This window comes from Bubalus kerabau, chromosome 18 (assembly GCF_029407905.1).
Source record: "Bubalus kerabau isolate K-KA32 ecotype Philippines breed swamp buffalo chromosome 18, PCC_UOA_SB_1v2, whole genome shotgun sequence".
Taxonomy (NCBI): domain Eukaryota; kingdom Metazoa; phylum Chordata; class Mammalia; order Artiodactyla; family Bovidae; genus Bubalus; species Bubalus kerabau.
This window is the reverse complement of record NC_073641.1, coordinates 20258498-20276230: the sequence shown is the minus strand read 5'-3', so window position 1 is coordinate 20276230 and position 17733 is coordinate 20258498. Positions and strand designations below refer to the sequence as shown.

The window sequence follows — 17733 nt, the reverse complement described above, 5'->3', positions numbered from 1 at the left end:
GCAGTGTGACAAATATCATACTATATATTATTATGAAAGTAAGTGAAGAAGAACTAAAGAGCCTCTTGATGAAAGTGAAAGAGGAGAGTGGAAAAGCTGGCTTAAAGCTCAACATTCAGAAAATGAAGATCATGGAATCTGGTCCCAACGCTTCATGGAAAATAGACAGGGAAACAGAGGAAACAGTGGCTGACTTTATTTTTTGGAGCTCCAAAATCACTGCAGATGGTGATTGCAGCCATGAAATTAAAAGACGCTTACTCCCTGGAAGGAAAGTTATGACCAACCTAGACAGCATATTAAAAAGCAGAGACATTACTTTGCCAACAAAGGTCCGTCTAGTCAAGGCTATGGTTTTTCCAGTGGTCATGTATGGATGTGAGAGTTGGACTGTGAAGAAAGCTGAGCACCGAAGAATTGATGCTTTTGAACTGTGGTGTTGGAGAAGACTCTTGAGAGTCCTTTGGACTGCAAGGAGATCTAACCAGTCCATCCTAAAGGAGATCAGTCCTGGGTGTTCATTGGAAGGACTGATGCTGAAGCTGAAACTGCAATACTTTGGCCACCTGATGGGAAGAGGTGACTCATCTGAAAAGACCCTGATGCTGGGAAAGATTGAGGGCAGGAGGAGAAGGGGACGACAGAGGATGAGATGGTTGGATGGAATCACCGACTCAATGGACATGAGTTTGGGTAGGTTCCGGGAGTTGGTGACGGACAGGGAGGCCTGATGTGCTGCGGCTCATGAGGTCACAAAGAGTCGGACACGACTGAGCAACTGAACTGAACTGAACTGAATAACAGGCTACTTTTGGTTATGATGTCTTCAAGTAGTATGTACAGGCTTTGAAAAGATTTTGATGCGGAGGAAAATTTCATAGATGTTGGATAGGATGATGGCAAATACAATTCCTTATCTTATGAATTCCTTTTATTGTCCCAGAAATATATACATCTTGTCACTGCGTAAACACCTACAGTGATGCACAGACTCCATCATAAGACAGCTCATTTCACTGTCAAACAACTATCAGCATAATTTATGACAGGTGAGGAAGAACCACTGGAGAAGAAAATAGCAAACCATTCCAGTAATCCTGCCTGGAGAATTCCATGGACAGAGGAGCCTGACAGGCTCCTACTCATAAAGAGTTGGACATGACTGAGAAAATTACACTTTCATTTTTCAACATTTACTGAATGTTAACATTTGCTATAAGTATCAGACAATGTGTACTAAATATTTTACATGTATTATTTCATGTAATATGCAAAACAATACTATGAGACAGGCAGCATTATTAAACAAAAAGAAAACACTTAGAAAGGTTAAGTGTTTCAACCAAGGTCTCTTGGCTAGTAAATGACAGAATCAGAAACTAATCTAGGTTACAGTAATTAAAAAGTACAGTACTACACTGTTGTAAATTATTTTTCTTTCATTCCACTAAATGATGATCACAATCTACTGTAATACTAGTGAGCACTAGGTACTGTGGAATCATGTAAGCTGAACTAGAGGAGTTAAAGAGAAGTTGTGCCTGAGATGAATTTTGAAAGCTGAGAAGCAGCTAGCACAGAAGAGGAGAGTATTCTAAAGCAAAGGCAGCAGTCTATGCAGCAGAATGGAAGGGTGAGAAAGCCTGGCATATTTAAGACCTCTAAGTAACTCAATAGGACTAAGGGCAGGGAAAAAATGGGGAAGTGGCAAGATATGACGATATAAAGCTGGTGAGTCAGAAGAGCCAGCTTACGAAGGCCTTTTGGACAGTAGGCAAAAACATTGTTTTAATGACCTGAAAGTGTACTGACGAAACACTGAAAGACTTTCACTGGGAGATGAATTTGGGAAAAGTTAGAAGGACTTAGAGTACTGAAAGAGAGCAATCCTGAGGGTCCAGAGTAAGGCTGGAAGGGAAGACAACTATGAAAAAAAAGAAGAAATAATTAACAGGACCTGTAATTTGACTTAATTAGGAAGGTGGGATTTAGGAAAGGAAGAATAAACGACAGACTCCCAGTTTCTAGACATTGGTAACTGGGTGAATGATAACATCAGTAACTAAAACAGTAAACACCAGAACAGCTATTTTAAACTTTTGTTGTTGTGCCAAAAGCTATCTATCTCTCTGTGAATTTTGACTGTGGGTACATGTTCTGTACTCCAAGACAATGGTCTCCTTGCAGAGTGCAGCTAGCACCTCAAGGAGTCTATAAGATGATCCATTATGGTGTGAGAGGAAAATGTGAGAATTTCTGTTTCAACTAAAAAAAATAAGAAAATAAGCCTTAATAAAATATATAGATTCACAACACTAGGTGTATATAAATTATAAATAATTATATATACATCGGAAGCATGTATTTACACATTTTTCTCAAAATAGTAAGGGTACTACTCAGCTGGCAGCACCCTACAATGAAGACTGTTATCATTTATGATATGCCTATTACTCAGCAGGTTATGGTCCAACTCTTTACCTACTTCCATTCTGCCCTTACAATGACTGTTTAGGTACATAATAATCCAAAATCACTGCAGATGGTGATTGCAGCCATGAAATTTTGATGCTTACTCCTTGGAAGGAAAGTTATGATCAACCTAGACAACATATTCAAAAGCAAAGACATTACTTTGCCAACAAAGGTCTGTTTAGTCAAGGCTATGGTTTTTCCAGTGGTCATGTATGGATGTGAGAGTTGGACTATGAAGAAAGCTGAGTGCCAGAGACTGATGCTTTTGAACTGTGGTGTTGGAGAAGACTCTTGAGAGTCCTTTGGACTGCAAGGAGATCCAACCAGTCCATCCTAAAGGAGATCAGTCCTGGGTGTTCATTGGAAGGACTGACGCTGAAGCTGAAACTCCAATACTTCGGCCACCTGATGCAAAGAGTTGACTCATTGGAAAAGACCCTGATGCTGGGAGGGATTGGGGGCAGGAGGAGAAGGGGACGACAGAGGATGAGATGGCTGGAGGGCATCACCGACTTGATGGACATGAGTTTGGATAAACTCCAGGATTTGGTGACAGACAGGGAGGCCTGGCGTGTTGCGATTCATGGAGTTGCAGAGTCGGACACGACTGAGCGACTGAATTGAATCCTGATTTACAAGATGGAGACATTGAAACTGACCATCAGATCAGATCAGATCAGATCAATCGCTCAGTCGTGTCCGACTCTTTGCGACCCCATGAATCGCAGCACGCCAGGCCTCCCTGTCCATCACCAACTCCCGGAGTTCACTCAGACTCAAGTCCATCGAGTCAGTGATGCCATCCAGCCATCTCATCCTCTGTCATCCCCTTCTCCTCTTGCCCCCAATCCCTCCCAGCATCAGAGTCTTTGCCAATGAGTCAACTCTTCGCATGAGGTGGCCAAAGTACTGGAGTTTCAGCTTTAGCATCATTCCTTCCAAAGAAATCCCAGGGCTGATCTCCTTCAGAATGGACTGGTTGGATCTCCTTGCAGTCCAAGGGACTCTCAAGAGTCTTCTCCAACACCACAGTTCAAAAGCATCAATTCTTTGGCGCTCAGCCTTCTTCACAGTCCAACTCTCACATCCACACATGACCACAGGAAAAACCATAGCCTTGACTAGACGAACCTTTGTTGGCAAAGTAATGTCTCTGCTTTTGAATATGCTATCTAGGTTGGTCATAACTTTCCTTCCAAGGAGTAAGCGTCTTTTAATTTCATGGCTGCAGTCACCATCTGTAGTGATTTTGGAGCCCAGAAAAATAAAGTCTGACACTGTTTCCACTGTTTCCCCATCTATTTCCCATGAAGTGATGGGACCGGATGCCATGATCTTCGTTTTCTGAATGTTGAGCTTTAAGCCAACTTTTAAACTGACCATAGTCCTTCATAAACTCACATTAAATAAACTGCCTAATATCTCCAAGTTACTAAATGGCAAGACTGGAATTTATTTACTATTCTGTCTGACAGCCCATTAAATGTTTAAAGACAGTGTTTTCCCTGAGAATTACTTTTCTGGGACCAGTGTCTCAATTCTTTTAAGTGTCTTTGTAGGTGAGTTTCTGGGCCACTGTAGTATTTTTACATGAATGGCTTTTTCTTTGATCAAGTCCTTTTTAAAATGTATTATCCATTATAATGGCTTCTCTGGTGGCTCAGACAGTAAAGAATCCACCTGCAATGCAAGAGACCTGGGTTTAATCTCTGGTTTGGAAAGATCCTCTGGAGAAGGGAATGACTACTCAATCCAGTATTCTTGCCTGGACAATTTCATGAACAGAGGAGCCTGGTGGGCTACAGTCCATGGGTAAATAAAGAGTTGGACATGACTGAGCAACTAACATACATCCATCATAAACACACTATTCAAAATATGGACTTCTAGCAAAAATCCATAGAGTATGAGTATCACCTCCAAGAAGGAGAGAAAAATGGAATAAAATCACATTAACAATTTATGTATATACTCAATACCATTTATCTCTATCACATTCACCTTTGATGCACATGTCAACTTACTTTTCCAAAGTGACACTGTCACTTCTCCACTCAAAAGCCTTGAGCAGCTTTCCATTTCACCCACAAAAAAAGCCAAAGCCCTTATAAAGGGCTACAAGCCATAAGCTCTGGTATACTGTTCCTTCTGTTCCTCATCTCCTATTACTCTCACCTTTGCTTACTCTAGTCTAACACAAGAGCCACATACATGCTCCTTGGATATCCCAAGCATGCTTCTGCCTCAAGGTCTTCGTACTTTCTTCCTCCTGGAATGCTCTCGCTCCCAGAAGCTGGATGTGACTCACCCCTTCATTTTCTTGAGGTCAAATGTCATCTTTTGAGTGAGATCTAGCTTGACTGCCCTATATAAAACATCAACTCCAACTTACCAATATTTTCTATGTTCCTTTTCTTGCTTTGCTTTTCTTCATATAACTTGCTGTGCTGTGCTGAGCTGCTCAGTCATGTCAGACTCTTTGCAACCCCATGGACTGTAGCCTGCCAGACTCCTCTGTCCACGGGAATTCTCCAGGCAAGAATACTGGAGTGGGTTGCCATGACCTCCTCCAGGGGATCTTCCTAACCCAGGGATTGAACCCAGGTCTCCTGCATTGTAGGCGGACTCTTTACCATCCAAGCCACCAGGGAAGCCCCTTCATAGCACTTATCGCATATAATATATATTTTACCAATCCATCCATCCATCCATTGCTTGAATGATGGATGTCTTTCTTTTTCTCCCTGGAAGGTAAGCTCCACAAGGATAGAACTTTTCTATGTTTGTCTACTGCTGTATAGTACTGCCTGACATATAGGAAGTACTCAGTAAATACTTATTAACCAAATGAATACAACGAGAAAAGGAAGGAATGACCTAATTAGGGACATGTACAATATAATGAACAAGAGAGGCTAAATGAGGCCTCATAATGCCTGTATTTTTAGCCTGGGACACGATGGAGAAACATTTCATAAAGAATAAGAGGGATTAACAAACTCTAAAGTAATCTAGCACAAACAATTCTGACTTTAAAGTTAGTTTTTAATAATAAAAGTAATACATAGAATATCTAAGAGAGAATTAGCTAGAATGGATAAAAGAAAGGAATATGATTTAACATTAGTATGAACCTTAAGGTAGTTAATAAATGCTTCAAGGGGTATGGGTATAATCAGCATTATGGTAACAGTGGAATCTAGAGTCACACTGTTGTTTTCTAGCTATGTAAACTCAGGCAAGTTACCTAATTTTATGTATTATTTTACTCATGTGTAAAATAGATATTATAATAAGAAGAACCTTCAGAGTGTTGATGTGGTCATTAAATAAGACCATATGTAGCCTGGCCTATACAGTAAAAGATAATTTTTATTAGCATAGTAACTAGGATATAAGTGCTTGATAAATATTAGCTGTTAGCATTATCACCAAATTAAAAACTTTTGGAAGCCTATTCTGAAAGTTACTAAGAGGTACATCTGGTAGGGACCATAACATAAAATTTTTTAAAAGTACTAAAAATTAATTATCACTTAAGAATTCAGCACTTTCATGGAAAGGCTGTGGAGAAAAGGGGAACCACACTGTTGGTGAGAATGTACATGGGTGCAGCCACAATGGAAAACAGTATGGCTGTTCCTTAACAAACTGAAAACAGAGTTATCATATGATCCAGTAACCCCACTCCTAGACATATATCTGGAAAAGAAGAAAATGCTAATTCAGAAAGATACACGGACCCCAATATTCACAGCTTAACTATTTATAGTAAGACACAGAAGCAAACTAAATGTCCACTGACAGATGAATGGATAAAGAACATGTGAGATATATACACACCCACACACACACTAGAATATTACTCAGCCATAAAAAAAAATGCCATTTGCAGCAACAAGGATGAACCTAGAGATTATCATACTAAGTGAAGTGAGTCAAAGATAAATGTTATATGCTATCATTTACATGTGGGTTCTAAAAAATTATACAGATAAACTTATTTACAAAACAGAAACAGACCCACAGACACAGAAAACAAAGTCATGGTTACCAAAGAGAGGGTGAGGTGGGGTGGGGTGGGGCAGAAATATTAGAGGTATGGGATTAATAGATATTACTGTTGTTGTTAATAGATTAATAGATACACACCACCATATATAGAATATATAAACAACAAGGATTTACTATATAGCACAGGGTACTATATACAATATCTTATAATAACCTATAAAGGAAAAGAATTGAAAAAATAGATATATACAGATATATACATATGTTTAAGTGAATCACTTTGCTGTACACCTGAAACTAACACAAAATTGAAATAAACTACACTTCAATTAAAAAAAAAGAATATAGCACTTTTAGAACACATCTACTTCAGTATTAAAAGTGGTATACATTTTGCTATTATAACATTCATTTTGGATTTTGCTTACAAGTCAGATACAGTACAAAATTTGACTATTTAACTATATAGCTTTAATTTATATCAGTTGTTCTCAATCTTTTATTCTTCTTCAACATACTTGAGACATGGCACATTCCCATTATGCACAGTGGCTCAGTAGAGCAGTGATTCTCCACTGCTAATCACTCTAATCACTGCTTAGTGATTCTCCACTAAGTGAGGAGAGTGGAGTGGGGGTAAGGTGGAGTGGATTATGTGGAGTTGAGAATTATGCGGAATTTCACTAATGGAAAAATATAAAATGAAAGCTATGATTCAGAGGCAAGAAACAAAGTTAAATCTACAGAAAAATACCAAGTGTATGTCACAGATCCATTTCTTTAATGTATATCCAAAAGGTTCAAAGTACTTAAAAAGGTCTTACCAGTGTATTTTCTCCATTGGAACTATTCCAGAGCCTCATTCGATTATCTGTGCCAACAGTGAGTAGGTGAAGACCATCACTTGTAAAACATAAGCCGTTAACCTTTCCATTATGAGCAGTGTTTGCTGCAATGAAAAACACAATTCAGATTATCTCTTTTTATAAATTCAACACAGGTAATGCTTGATGACATAGTTATTAAATATATTAAAGACATTAAGGACATAATGTCCTTTAAACACAGTAAAGGACAACTATCTGAACTACTTAAAATACGTAAGCTGACTATATTTAAAATTATTTAAATATATACATATGTTTAAGTGAATCACTTTGCTGTACACCTGAAACTAACACAAAATTGAAATAAACTACATTTCAATTTAAAAAAAGAATCCTTTCGATTATTTGAATATGATAAGCTATACAATTAGAACCATAATAATAGAGGAAAATAGGAAAACCAAATGGAAAAAATGTTGCCAAATAAAATTTTTCTTCAGGAAGTAAGCTATGCTATTCAGTTCAGTTCAGTCGCTCAGTTGTGTCCGACTCTTTGCGACCCCATGAACTGCAGCACGCCAGGCCTCCGTGTCCATCACCAACTCCCAGAGTTCACTCAAACTCACGTCCATCGAGTCGGTGATGCCATCCAGACGTCTCATTCTCTGTCAACCCCTTTTCCTCCTGCCCCCAAACCCTCCCAGCATCAGAGTCTTTTCCAATGAGTCAACTCTTAATTAAATACAGAAACAGTAAAAATTTTAATTAAATACCTTTTAAACTTCTTATATATTAATACTCTATTTTCAATCTAAAAATCACTTCATGGACTACTACTAAGTCGCTTCAGTCGCGTCCGACTCTGTGCGACCCCACAGAGCCCACCAGGCTCCCCCGTCCCTGGGATTCTCTAGGCAAGAACACTGGAGTGGGCTGCCATTTCCTTTTCCAATGCATGAAAGTGAAAAGTGAAAGTGAAGTCGCTCAGTTGTGTCCGACTCTTAGCGACCCCATGGACTGCAGCCTACCAGGCTCCTCTGTCCATGGGATTTTCCAGGCAAGAGTACTGGAGTGGATTGCCATTGCCTTCTCCATCATGGATTAGTAAAAATCAATAATACCAATATTTCCTTCTTAAAGATAACTGTTCCAGTCTCAATCAAAAGTGATATTACTTTCAAAATGAACAGGTTTAAGAAACCATAATCTTCAATAGTCTGATTAACTTAATTTAAAAGATTATTAAAACAAACATAGGTTTTAAATAGTTCATCTGAATGTATTTCTGGTCCAAATTTAATTCTAAATCAGAATTTTAATCTACATAGAAATTACACTCTATTGTAAAAATGCAATTGAATTACTTTGTCTCCTAGACTGCAGTGCACTCAAATTTCATACAACCACAAATTTTATTGTGACAAACTTGCCACAAAATGTTACCATTCCTTTAATTTATTATAACTTCCTAAATGGTACTGAATTTGCATTATTAGTTGGCCTCATGTGAGCAAAAAAAAAGTTTCTACCAATACATTAAAAAATTCAGGAACAGAAGGAATGACATACTTGTATTTTGAAGAAAGACAACCATAATTAGTTGATGTAAATTTAGAAATTGATTCATTGTGAATGCCTTTTTTAAAAAATATAAAATCTATAGTTTGTCAACATCTGTTTATTATCTGGTTTCAATTCAAATTTTTCTATATAAAAATATTGTCAATGTCATATTCGTATATTAATGCAGTTTTCATTACCTGATTCAGCTGCTTGTGACTTTTTCCCATTATGCTGATCAAGAGTTATCAAGCATCCTGATGCTCTCCTCACATCCCATAATTTTGCTCTACTGTCAGCACTGAGAGGAAATAAATGTTACATTGACATATAGCTAGGATAAGGACTCTACTCCTCACCCACGATTCCTGTATTATTGGCATACACAATCTCAGTATATTGGCACAAATGCATTTGTATATTTGGGTGGCTATACTTTTGCCTTTCCAGCAAATATCCAATAGTCAACAGAAGCACAAAGAAGTGAAAAAAACAGAAAAAAAAGTTATCTTTTTTAAATCACAAGGGATTCTGTTGCTCTTTCTGTTGTTTTTAATGACATGAGCATCCTTCTCTCCAAAGACAAGATAGGCTAAGAGCTTTTTTCCTTGGTAAGCTTGCTGCTAAATCCCCATATCCTTTATACTGTTTGTTATTCAAATGTTTACAGAATCATGCAGTGAACTAATTTCACTTTGCTTAAATTTGGTAGGAATGGTTTTTCTTTTTATATAAAAAAAAAACTGACAATAAGGTGAATAATAAGGACAATATATTTTTATTTGATTTCCTGTACTCAAATCAATCTTTGCCAAAACAAAGGAAATACATTTAATGTCTCCTAGAATTAGAGAGTTATTTGCATTTTACTTCAAGTGAAAATAAAAAGGTAAAACCATGATCATAAATCAATTTCAGCTTCTAAACTACTCCTAAGGAAAACATAAATCAGTTCAAGTATGCTATCATATCCTCACAAAGCCCTTAATAATATTTTAACCCATTGGGTTTATCTAGGCCATTTTAATCAAAAAGAGCATTACACTGTATTTTATAAGCCTATTTCTCATTTAAAAATCTTTTAAAATGTATATATACAGGGTTTATCTCTTTCTATAATTTTGATTCTTTTCACAGATCACAAGCAAACCTAGCCAACTGGAATGGCTGACAAAAAGTTAGTGTTTCCCATTCTCAATTTGTTTTTTTTTCTTTTCAATAGGGGAATAGGTCTGCAATGGTATGAGTCTGAAGACATAAGTCTCTTCTGAAACATAAGATTTGGACATATCTGACTCCTAACATTGACTACCAGGTCCATTCCAGAACTGATTCGAATTCCTAGGGTACTCTGAGAATTGAAAGCCTCTAAATTTCCCTCTTGATTTGAGGAAAACCAAATTAGAAAAGAACAATGTAAATCCACTCTAGCATGGAACACAACCAACGCCTAGCTCCTCACCTTCACAACTCTTTAGCAACCTCTTGTGGCTACATTGGGGCTTCCTTGGTGGCTCAGATGGTAAATAAACTGCCTGCAATGCAGATCAGGGTTCTATCCCTGGGTCGGGAAGATCCCCTGGAGAAGGGAATGGCATCCCACTCCAGTATTCTTCCCTGGAGAATTTAATTCCATAGATAGATAGAGGATTCCATGGCTACAGTCCATGGGATCGCAAAGTCAGACATGACTGAGGGACTAACACTTTCACTTTCACTTTGTGGGTACATACTAGACTTTATTCTACTTCAGACATTACAAATTTCAATGTCACAATCTGCAAACTATTAACACAAGTTTCTCTGGGGACTAAACTGTGACAGAGAAGGAGGGCTAGCAGCTTTACAAAAATAGAGATACATTTCTTTATAAACCTAAAAAAGTAGCTTTTCTAATAATTCTTCTGCAAAAAGTTTTATTAAAATGTCTGTATCAAAATTTGATTACTACTTCCTATCCCTTCAAGTTTCACAATTTTCTGTTTGACACTCATGCCTCTATCTCATAAGGTCATTGATCCCTCCTATAAGCCTTCTAGTGATTTTATTTCGTTCCTTATACCCATGACTTCAACAATTTTGAGACAATTGTTAAGTCTGTGTCATTCACTGTTTTAATTTCTGTGTCATAGCACAGCTGTGAGCTACACCTTCAACAGAGCATACAATACTGACCAGCAATCCTGCGTGCCCCTAATCAGCTCCCGCTTCCATTCATTAAAACTGCTATTTCAAACCTTTACTACCTTCTCTGAAAACTGCATCCATGTATTTTCAATAGATGACATCAAGTTCTAAAATACAAGAAACTGGGTTTGCATTTCTTGAACTCTGCCAAAGTCACATATTTAGTTGTACTGACACTTACTATTTCCTCCTTCCATGTAGTCATGGTGCCCTTCATGTGCCAGATCAAGTGTCCCCCTTCTAATGGGACCCTTGATATTATCTTTGCCTGTCTATTCAAGGTCCTGATATACCAATTATTCTCTCCATTTCTTATCTTCACTAATTTCTCTCCACCAATACTCTTCCCTCAGCATTCAAATATACAAGACTCTTCCTTCCAGCAAACAAAACTCCCAAACCCCATGATCCTCAAGAGTTAAGTGCTCTTGTTCTTTCTTCCCATACTGAACCTCTCAGAGATGTATCTCTATTAAAGCATTTTTCAGGATGTCCTGCAATCACTGATTTTTCTGACTATACTCCCTCACTAGACTATTACCTTCTTGGAGGGACTCTGCCTATGTTACCTCTATGTCCCTGGTACAATGCTTGGCACACGACTGCTGCTGCTACTGTTGCTAAGTCGCTTCAGTCGTGTCCGACTCTGTGCGACCCCATAAACGGCAGCCCACCAGGCTCCCCCATCCCTGGGATTCTCCAGGCAAGAACACTGGAGTGGGTTGCCATTTCCTTCTCCGTGGCACACGACAGGAATCATTAATTGTCAGTAAACTGAATCAATGAATGTGGATGGAAGTGATGAATCAGATTTAAAATAATTTTGGGTTAAAGAAAGTGAATTAAAATGCTAATGATTTTAAATTAACAGAGTGCTACACTTTTGTATGCAAAAATGACACAACATAGTGTTTCACAGGTAGTGTTAGGAGTTTTGCTTTGCTACATAGATTCGGTTGTTACCTATTTTTAAAAGTGAGTATCTTCAGGTTGGATAGTCAGGATTAGGATTACGATGAACAGAAATATTTTTTTTGGTAATATGAATTAAAATCTTTAACTCAATTATTTTTCAGGACTTACTTAATAGCTTAACATGTACCTAACATAAAATAATCTTTTCAAAATGCTTATCCTTAATTATTAATCTCAAACCCAAATAGTTTGCATTTTACCTTGCAGTTGCCAAGATATATTCATAACGTGGTGACCAGGAAACGGCCAATATTTCTTGTCTGTGACCTGCAAAACAACTGTATATAATGACTTGCATTTTGAAATATGCCTTTTGAAATATCAAAAGATAGAGTCTAACTAACTTTGCCTGATTATGAAGAAAACACAGACTAAATTTTAAAAGTAAACTGATATAATCATTTTTTCACATTTATAATAATCTATATTTAAATACTAATGTGAAGTCTATGGGACATTCCTTACATATGATATTTTATTATAAAAGGCTTGGGTTTGGTTTGGAAAGAACAGCCAGAGCAAGTGAGTCTGTCTTTTTAAATATAGCTGCTAACCTAGTAGGTCAGTCCATCAATAAATGACATAGCTCAAGCTTACTTATGTATCTCTACAACAAAATCCCTGCAACAGGCCATACAAGACCAACATTTTAAAGACTAAAAATGTTTCCTAACTTTTTTCAGAAAGTCGTAGCAGAAAAAAATTATTTTAATTCATGATTATAAAAAGCATTTATATAAAAATTTTTGTTTAGAGCACAAGTGATAAGTACATAGGACAAGTGAATTCAGCATTTTAAGTCATTTCTACCTAACTATTCAAATTATATATTTTCATCAACTTAGTGTATTTCATAGAGATTCATAATATAAAACAGATGTTACCCATCTCATCAAGTTTTCCTAATATATTTACTATGTGTTTCTCAGAGATGAATACAGACAGAATTTCTGAATTACATCCTATTTTTTTCACTGTTTAGAATTAGACAATCTAATACTGATAAAAAAAAGTAGCAAAAATAATTTAAGCTGGTAAACCTTTACCAAATTTTATTTCAATATTTTTTCTAAAATATTTTTATTGAGAAAAGAAGTACCTAAATATTAAGAACATCTACTCAGCCAGAACAATATTAAATAATGTTCATAGAGACAGCTGTACCGATGTAAGTTTCATAAGCAGTTCATTTTTTTCAATGTAGAAATAACACAAAGTTTTGGGTTTGACTTTCTGTATCCTTTAACCTTCCCCTGCAGCCATTGTTCATATAAATGTCTCCTTAATAGTTTAGTTTTATAAGAATAATGCACAGAAGGATCTTTATTTCCCTGTTGACTTCTAACAACTAGCACAAAATACATCAGTCATGTAGTTTACAAAGACTGCATTGTTAGTAATGTTTCATTTTATTGAATGGTTTACTCAAAGTAGTTCTTGTTTCAAATAAAATACCCTGTAGAATGTGGGAACAGGATCCAGACTTCAAGTCACAAAGTTGTACTTTGGGTCCTCTAGTACCAACTGTAAAAACAAAAACAGAAATGGTTTAAGATAATTTAATTATAAATGATCACCAAAAGGAAATAAGAAACTACCATTATGAATCACGACATTTTCACTTGTAGAAATATAGAAATGTATGTTAATAATATACTTTAGTTTTTTATGTTTATAACTAGAAAATTATTTTAGTTGTAGTCCTATGTCAGTACTAAGATCACTCTATTATTCTCTATTACTCTATTATTATTTTTCAATATTTAACATTGAAATAATTATAGATTCACAGGAAGCTGCAAAGATAGTGCAAAGAGGCCCTATGTACCCTTCACCCAGGTTGTCCCAATGGTTATATGTTAGGTAACTATAGCACAGTATCAAAACCAGGAAATGTGTACTGGTACAATGCGTGTATAATTCTACATTATTTTATCACTTAAATCATTTTATTTTAATAGCTTAGCTGTTCCATGTTAATAATATACTTCTAAATCACTAGTAACAGATTCACAGAAACTCTGGACACAGACTGAGTGAGCCTCAAAGACAAGTTAGTGCCCAAACTCTACAGATGAAGCAGCTGACTGATGTCCGGAGGTGAGGAGATTTATGCAGTGCCACAGAAATAATATCACAGGGACCTGATGCCTGATATCAGAAAAATATTTTTTCATCTTCATACATGAAAATTTTTGTTTTATGTGCTTTCATAGAAATGGATGTTTAATTTGAATCACACATTCTCAGAGCGAAGGAAATCATTTCTTTGTTTTACTGTGTTGAATGGAAGGCTGCCAAATTTTGTTTACATAGGTGGCTCAGAGGTTAAAGCGTCTGCCTGGAATGCGGGAGACCCGGGTTCAATCCCTGGGTCAGAAAGATCCCCTGGAGAAGGAAATGGCAACCCACTCCAGTATTCTTGCCTGGAGAATCCCATGGAGGGAGGAGCCTGGTAGGCTACAGTCCATGAGCTGGACACGACTGAATGAACGACTTCACTTAGCACTCACTTAGAAACTTTGAACTTTGGTGGTTTAAAAAAGTTCTTTAAAGTGAAAGTTGCTCAGTCGTGTCCAACTCTTTGCAACCCTACAGACTATACAGTCCATGGAATTCGCCAGGAAAGAATACTGGAGTGGGTAGCCTTTCCCTTCTCCAGGGAATCTTCCAAACCCAGGTCTCCCGCATTGCAGGTGGGTTCTTTATCAGCTGAGCTACCAGGGGAAAAAAAAGTAATTCTTAAGAGAACAGAAATGTGCTTTCTTTCTTTCTTAAAAACACCCCACAAATGATAGTGGTTTTCTTAATTTTATTTTTACTTATTTATGTATTTACTTTTTGGCTGTGCTGGGTCTTTGATGCCGTGTGGCCTTTTTCTGTACTCTCTAGATACAGTGTGCAAGCTTTTCTTGCAGTGGCTTCTCTTGTTGCAGAGCACTGGGTCTAGTGCACAGGCTTCAGTGTGAGAGCTCAGCAGCTGCAGGCCCGGGCTCTAGAGCACAGGCTCAACAGCTGTGGCACATGGGCTTAGTTGCTCTGTGGCATGTGGGATCCTCCTGGACTAGGGATTGAACCCATGCCTCCTGGACTGGCAGGCAGATTCTATACCACTGAGCCACCAGGAAGTCCCAGAAATGTGCTTTCTTAGTTTTCAAATCCTAGCCACTCTGAAATCTAGCATGGTGCCTGACTTGTACAATATCTGTTAAACGGAATGAATATAAATAGTAAATATATATTTAAGTTTTTTTTTTAAAGAATTGTGATCTTCATCTGGGTTAAAATGTTTATATCAAAACTAACTAGATATTAAAAGGGAAAAAGTTTTCAGTATGTTAAACAAACAAAAGAACACAAATACAAACCTGCTACCAAACAGTGCTTGGTGGCAACCGGAGACATATGATGACTATAAACTGTTTCTTCAAAATTAAATACATCAGCAATCTGATAATCAAAAGACATTTAAAATAAGTGTAATCACAAAGGCAGCAAATTTTCTATTTACCTATTGTCACACTGTTAGTAATTTTTATATTGTTAGCAATTTATTTTTCTAATAAATTCCAGAGATTAAGACAAGATAACCTCCTGGTTCACCAATTTCCTTTCTGCTCCATTCTGGAGAACTTCAGCACCTACAGAAACAATCTAGTCAGTACTCTGCCCCTCAGTTCCATATAATGTCACCTACCACACCCGGGACACTCTCACCACCAAAAACTGCTCCTCCTTTGAATTCACATATTTCAGTTACATATGACCAGAATTTTATTTCAGCTCCCCCAACCACCTCTAAGACACCTAAGCAAAGCCCAGCGGCCCTATCAGTTCCTCCTGTCTTCACTTTTCCTCCTTCAGCTTGGATTCCAAGGTTGAATGCTTCAGCTCCAGGATCTTCAACTCCTTTGGCCATCATCATCTCACCTGTCAAGGCCTCAACCCTGGATGACTCCAAATGTCTGCCTTCTGTGCACCTTATTCAGGTTTAACTGCACCAGAAGTCAACAAACTTTTTTAGTAAAGAGTCAGATTGTAAATATTTTAGGCTTTGAAGACCAACTACTCATTTCTGTCACTGCAGTGTCAAAGTGGCCATAGACAACAAATGAGCATGTCTGTGTTACAATAATAACACTTTGTTTACAAAAAAGAGTCCATGAGAAGCCTTGGCTGAGAGCCTAGACTTGGCCTATTGGCTGCAGTTAGCTGACCTCTGCCTCATGAAGGTGAAGAAAACCTTATAATAGGGCAGACTGCGTGCATGCTCAGTCACTGCAGTTGTGTCTGACTCTGGGTGATCCCGTGGACTATAGCCCGCTAGGCTCCTCTGTCCATGGGATTTTCTAGGCAAGAACACCAGAGTGGGTTGCCACCTTCTTCTCTGGGGGAATCTTCCTAACCCCCAGAGAGACAGAAACCACGTCTCTTCACGAATCATCAGGAAAATGCAAATCAAAACCACAATGAGATATCACCTCACATCTGTTAGAATATCTATTATCAAAAAGAGATAACAAGTGTTGACAAGGATATGTAGAAAAGGAAACCTCTGTGATTATTAGAGGGAATGTAAATTAGTGTAGCCATTATAGAAAACAATATGGAGGTTCCTCAAAATTAGAACCATATGATCCAGTAATCCCACTTGTGGGTATATATCCAAAGGAAATGAAATCACTGTCTCAAAAGAGATAGCTGCATCCTCATGTTTTTAACAGCACTGTTTATAATAGCCAAATCATGGAAACAACCTAAGTGCCCATCAACACAGGAAGGGATAAAGAAGACCTGATATGTATATACACATATACCCACACATATATGATGGAATATTATTCAGCCATGGGAAAGAATGAACGTCTGCCATTTGTGACAATACAGACAGACATTAAGGGCATTAAATACTAAGTGAAGTAAGTCAAACAGAGAGGAATATATACCGTATGTCACTCACAAGCAGAATTTTAAAAAGCCAAACTGATAGAAACAGTGAACAAAATGGTGATTATTGGAGCTGGTGAATGGTGGGAGATATAGAAAGATGTCAGCCAAAGAGTATAAACTTCCAGTTTTAACATGAACAAGGGAAGGGAGAAGTTTCATAGGGAAGGAAACTTGAGGTAGGGAATACAACATATAAGATGTGTTCAGAAGGCAAAAGGAGATCAATTTAGTGGCAGTACATTATCTATGCTGAAAAGAGGTAGAAGCTAAGCTTGAGAAAGTAGGAAGTGAGGCTACAGAGAACTTAGAATGCCAGGCTGAATTTAGACAACGGAATCACTCACCAAAGGTGGTTTGGGTTCAGACAGGATGAAACTACTTTATTCTAATTAATTCTGGGGTAGAACTTACTGTGGAACTGTGAGAAGAAAAATAATAAAAAGAAATCATTTAGGAGTTTATAGTAGTAGTCCAGATGGACAGTGACGGTGAGGGAAATAGAAAAGAGAAATGAGAGTCTGAAAGAAGACCAGCTAAGATTTGAGGACTAAATGGATATGAGGAGCCATCAAGTTCACTTCAATTTAGAATATGTTTAGTTTGAGATGACGACACTACATTTAAGTAAGAGAGGTTCTGTATACAAGTAGAGACATATGGAACTAGAGCTCAGGGAAAAAATTAGCTGTGAAAGAAAAATAAAATTTGATCAAATAGCATAAAAGCTATTATCTACTCCATCTTC

General features: G+C 37.4%; 1 protein-coding gene across 2 annotated transcripts in view; it reads right to left on the bottom strand.

Annotated features, from left to right (window-relative positions):
* Positions 1-17733, bottom strand: part of ERCC8 (ERCC excision repair 8, CSA ubiquitin ligase complex subunit) — a 55157-nt gene that overhangs the window by 16902 nt on the left and 20522 nt on the right. Inside the window, exons 5-9 of one of the 2 annotated variants that reach the window (XM_055555092.1) lie at positions 15407-15488; positions 13494-13562; positions 12239-12305; positions 9077-9177; positions 7314-7438 (exon numbers count right to left, since the gene is read on the bottom strand). In XM_055555092.1, the coding sequence (XP_055411067.1) occupies positions 7314-7438; positions 9077-9177; positions 12239-12305; positions 13494-13562; positions 15407-15488 (444 nt within the window). The remainder of the gene's footprint in view (positions 1-7313; positions 7439-9076; positions 9178-12238; positions 12306-13493; positions 13563-15406; positions 15489-17733) is intronic. The other variant, XM_055555093.1, reaches the window with a different exon arrangement.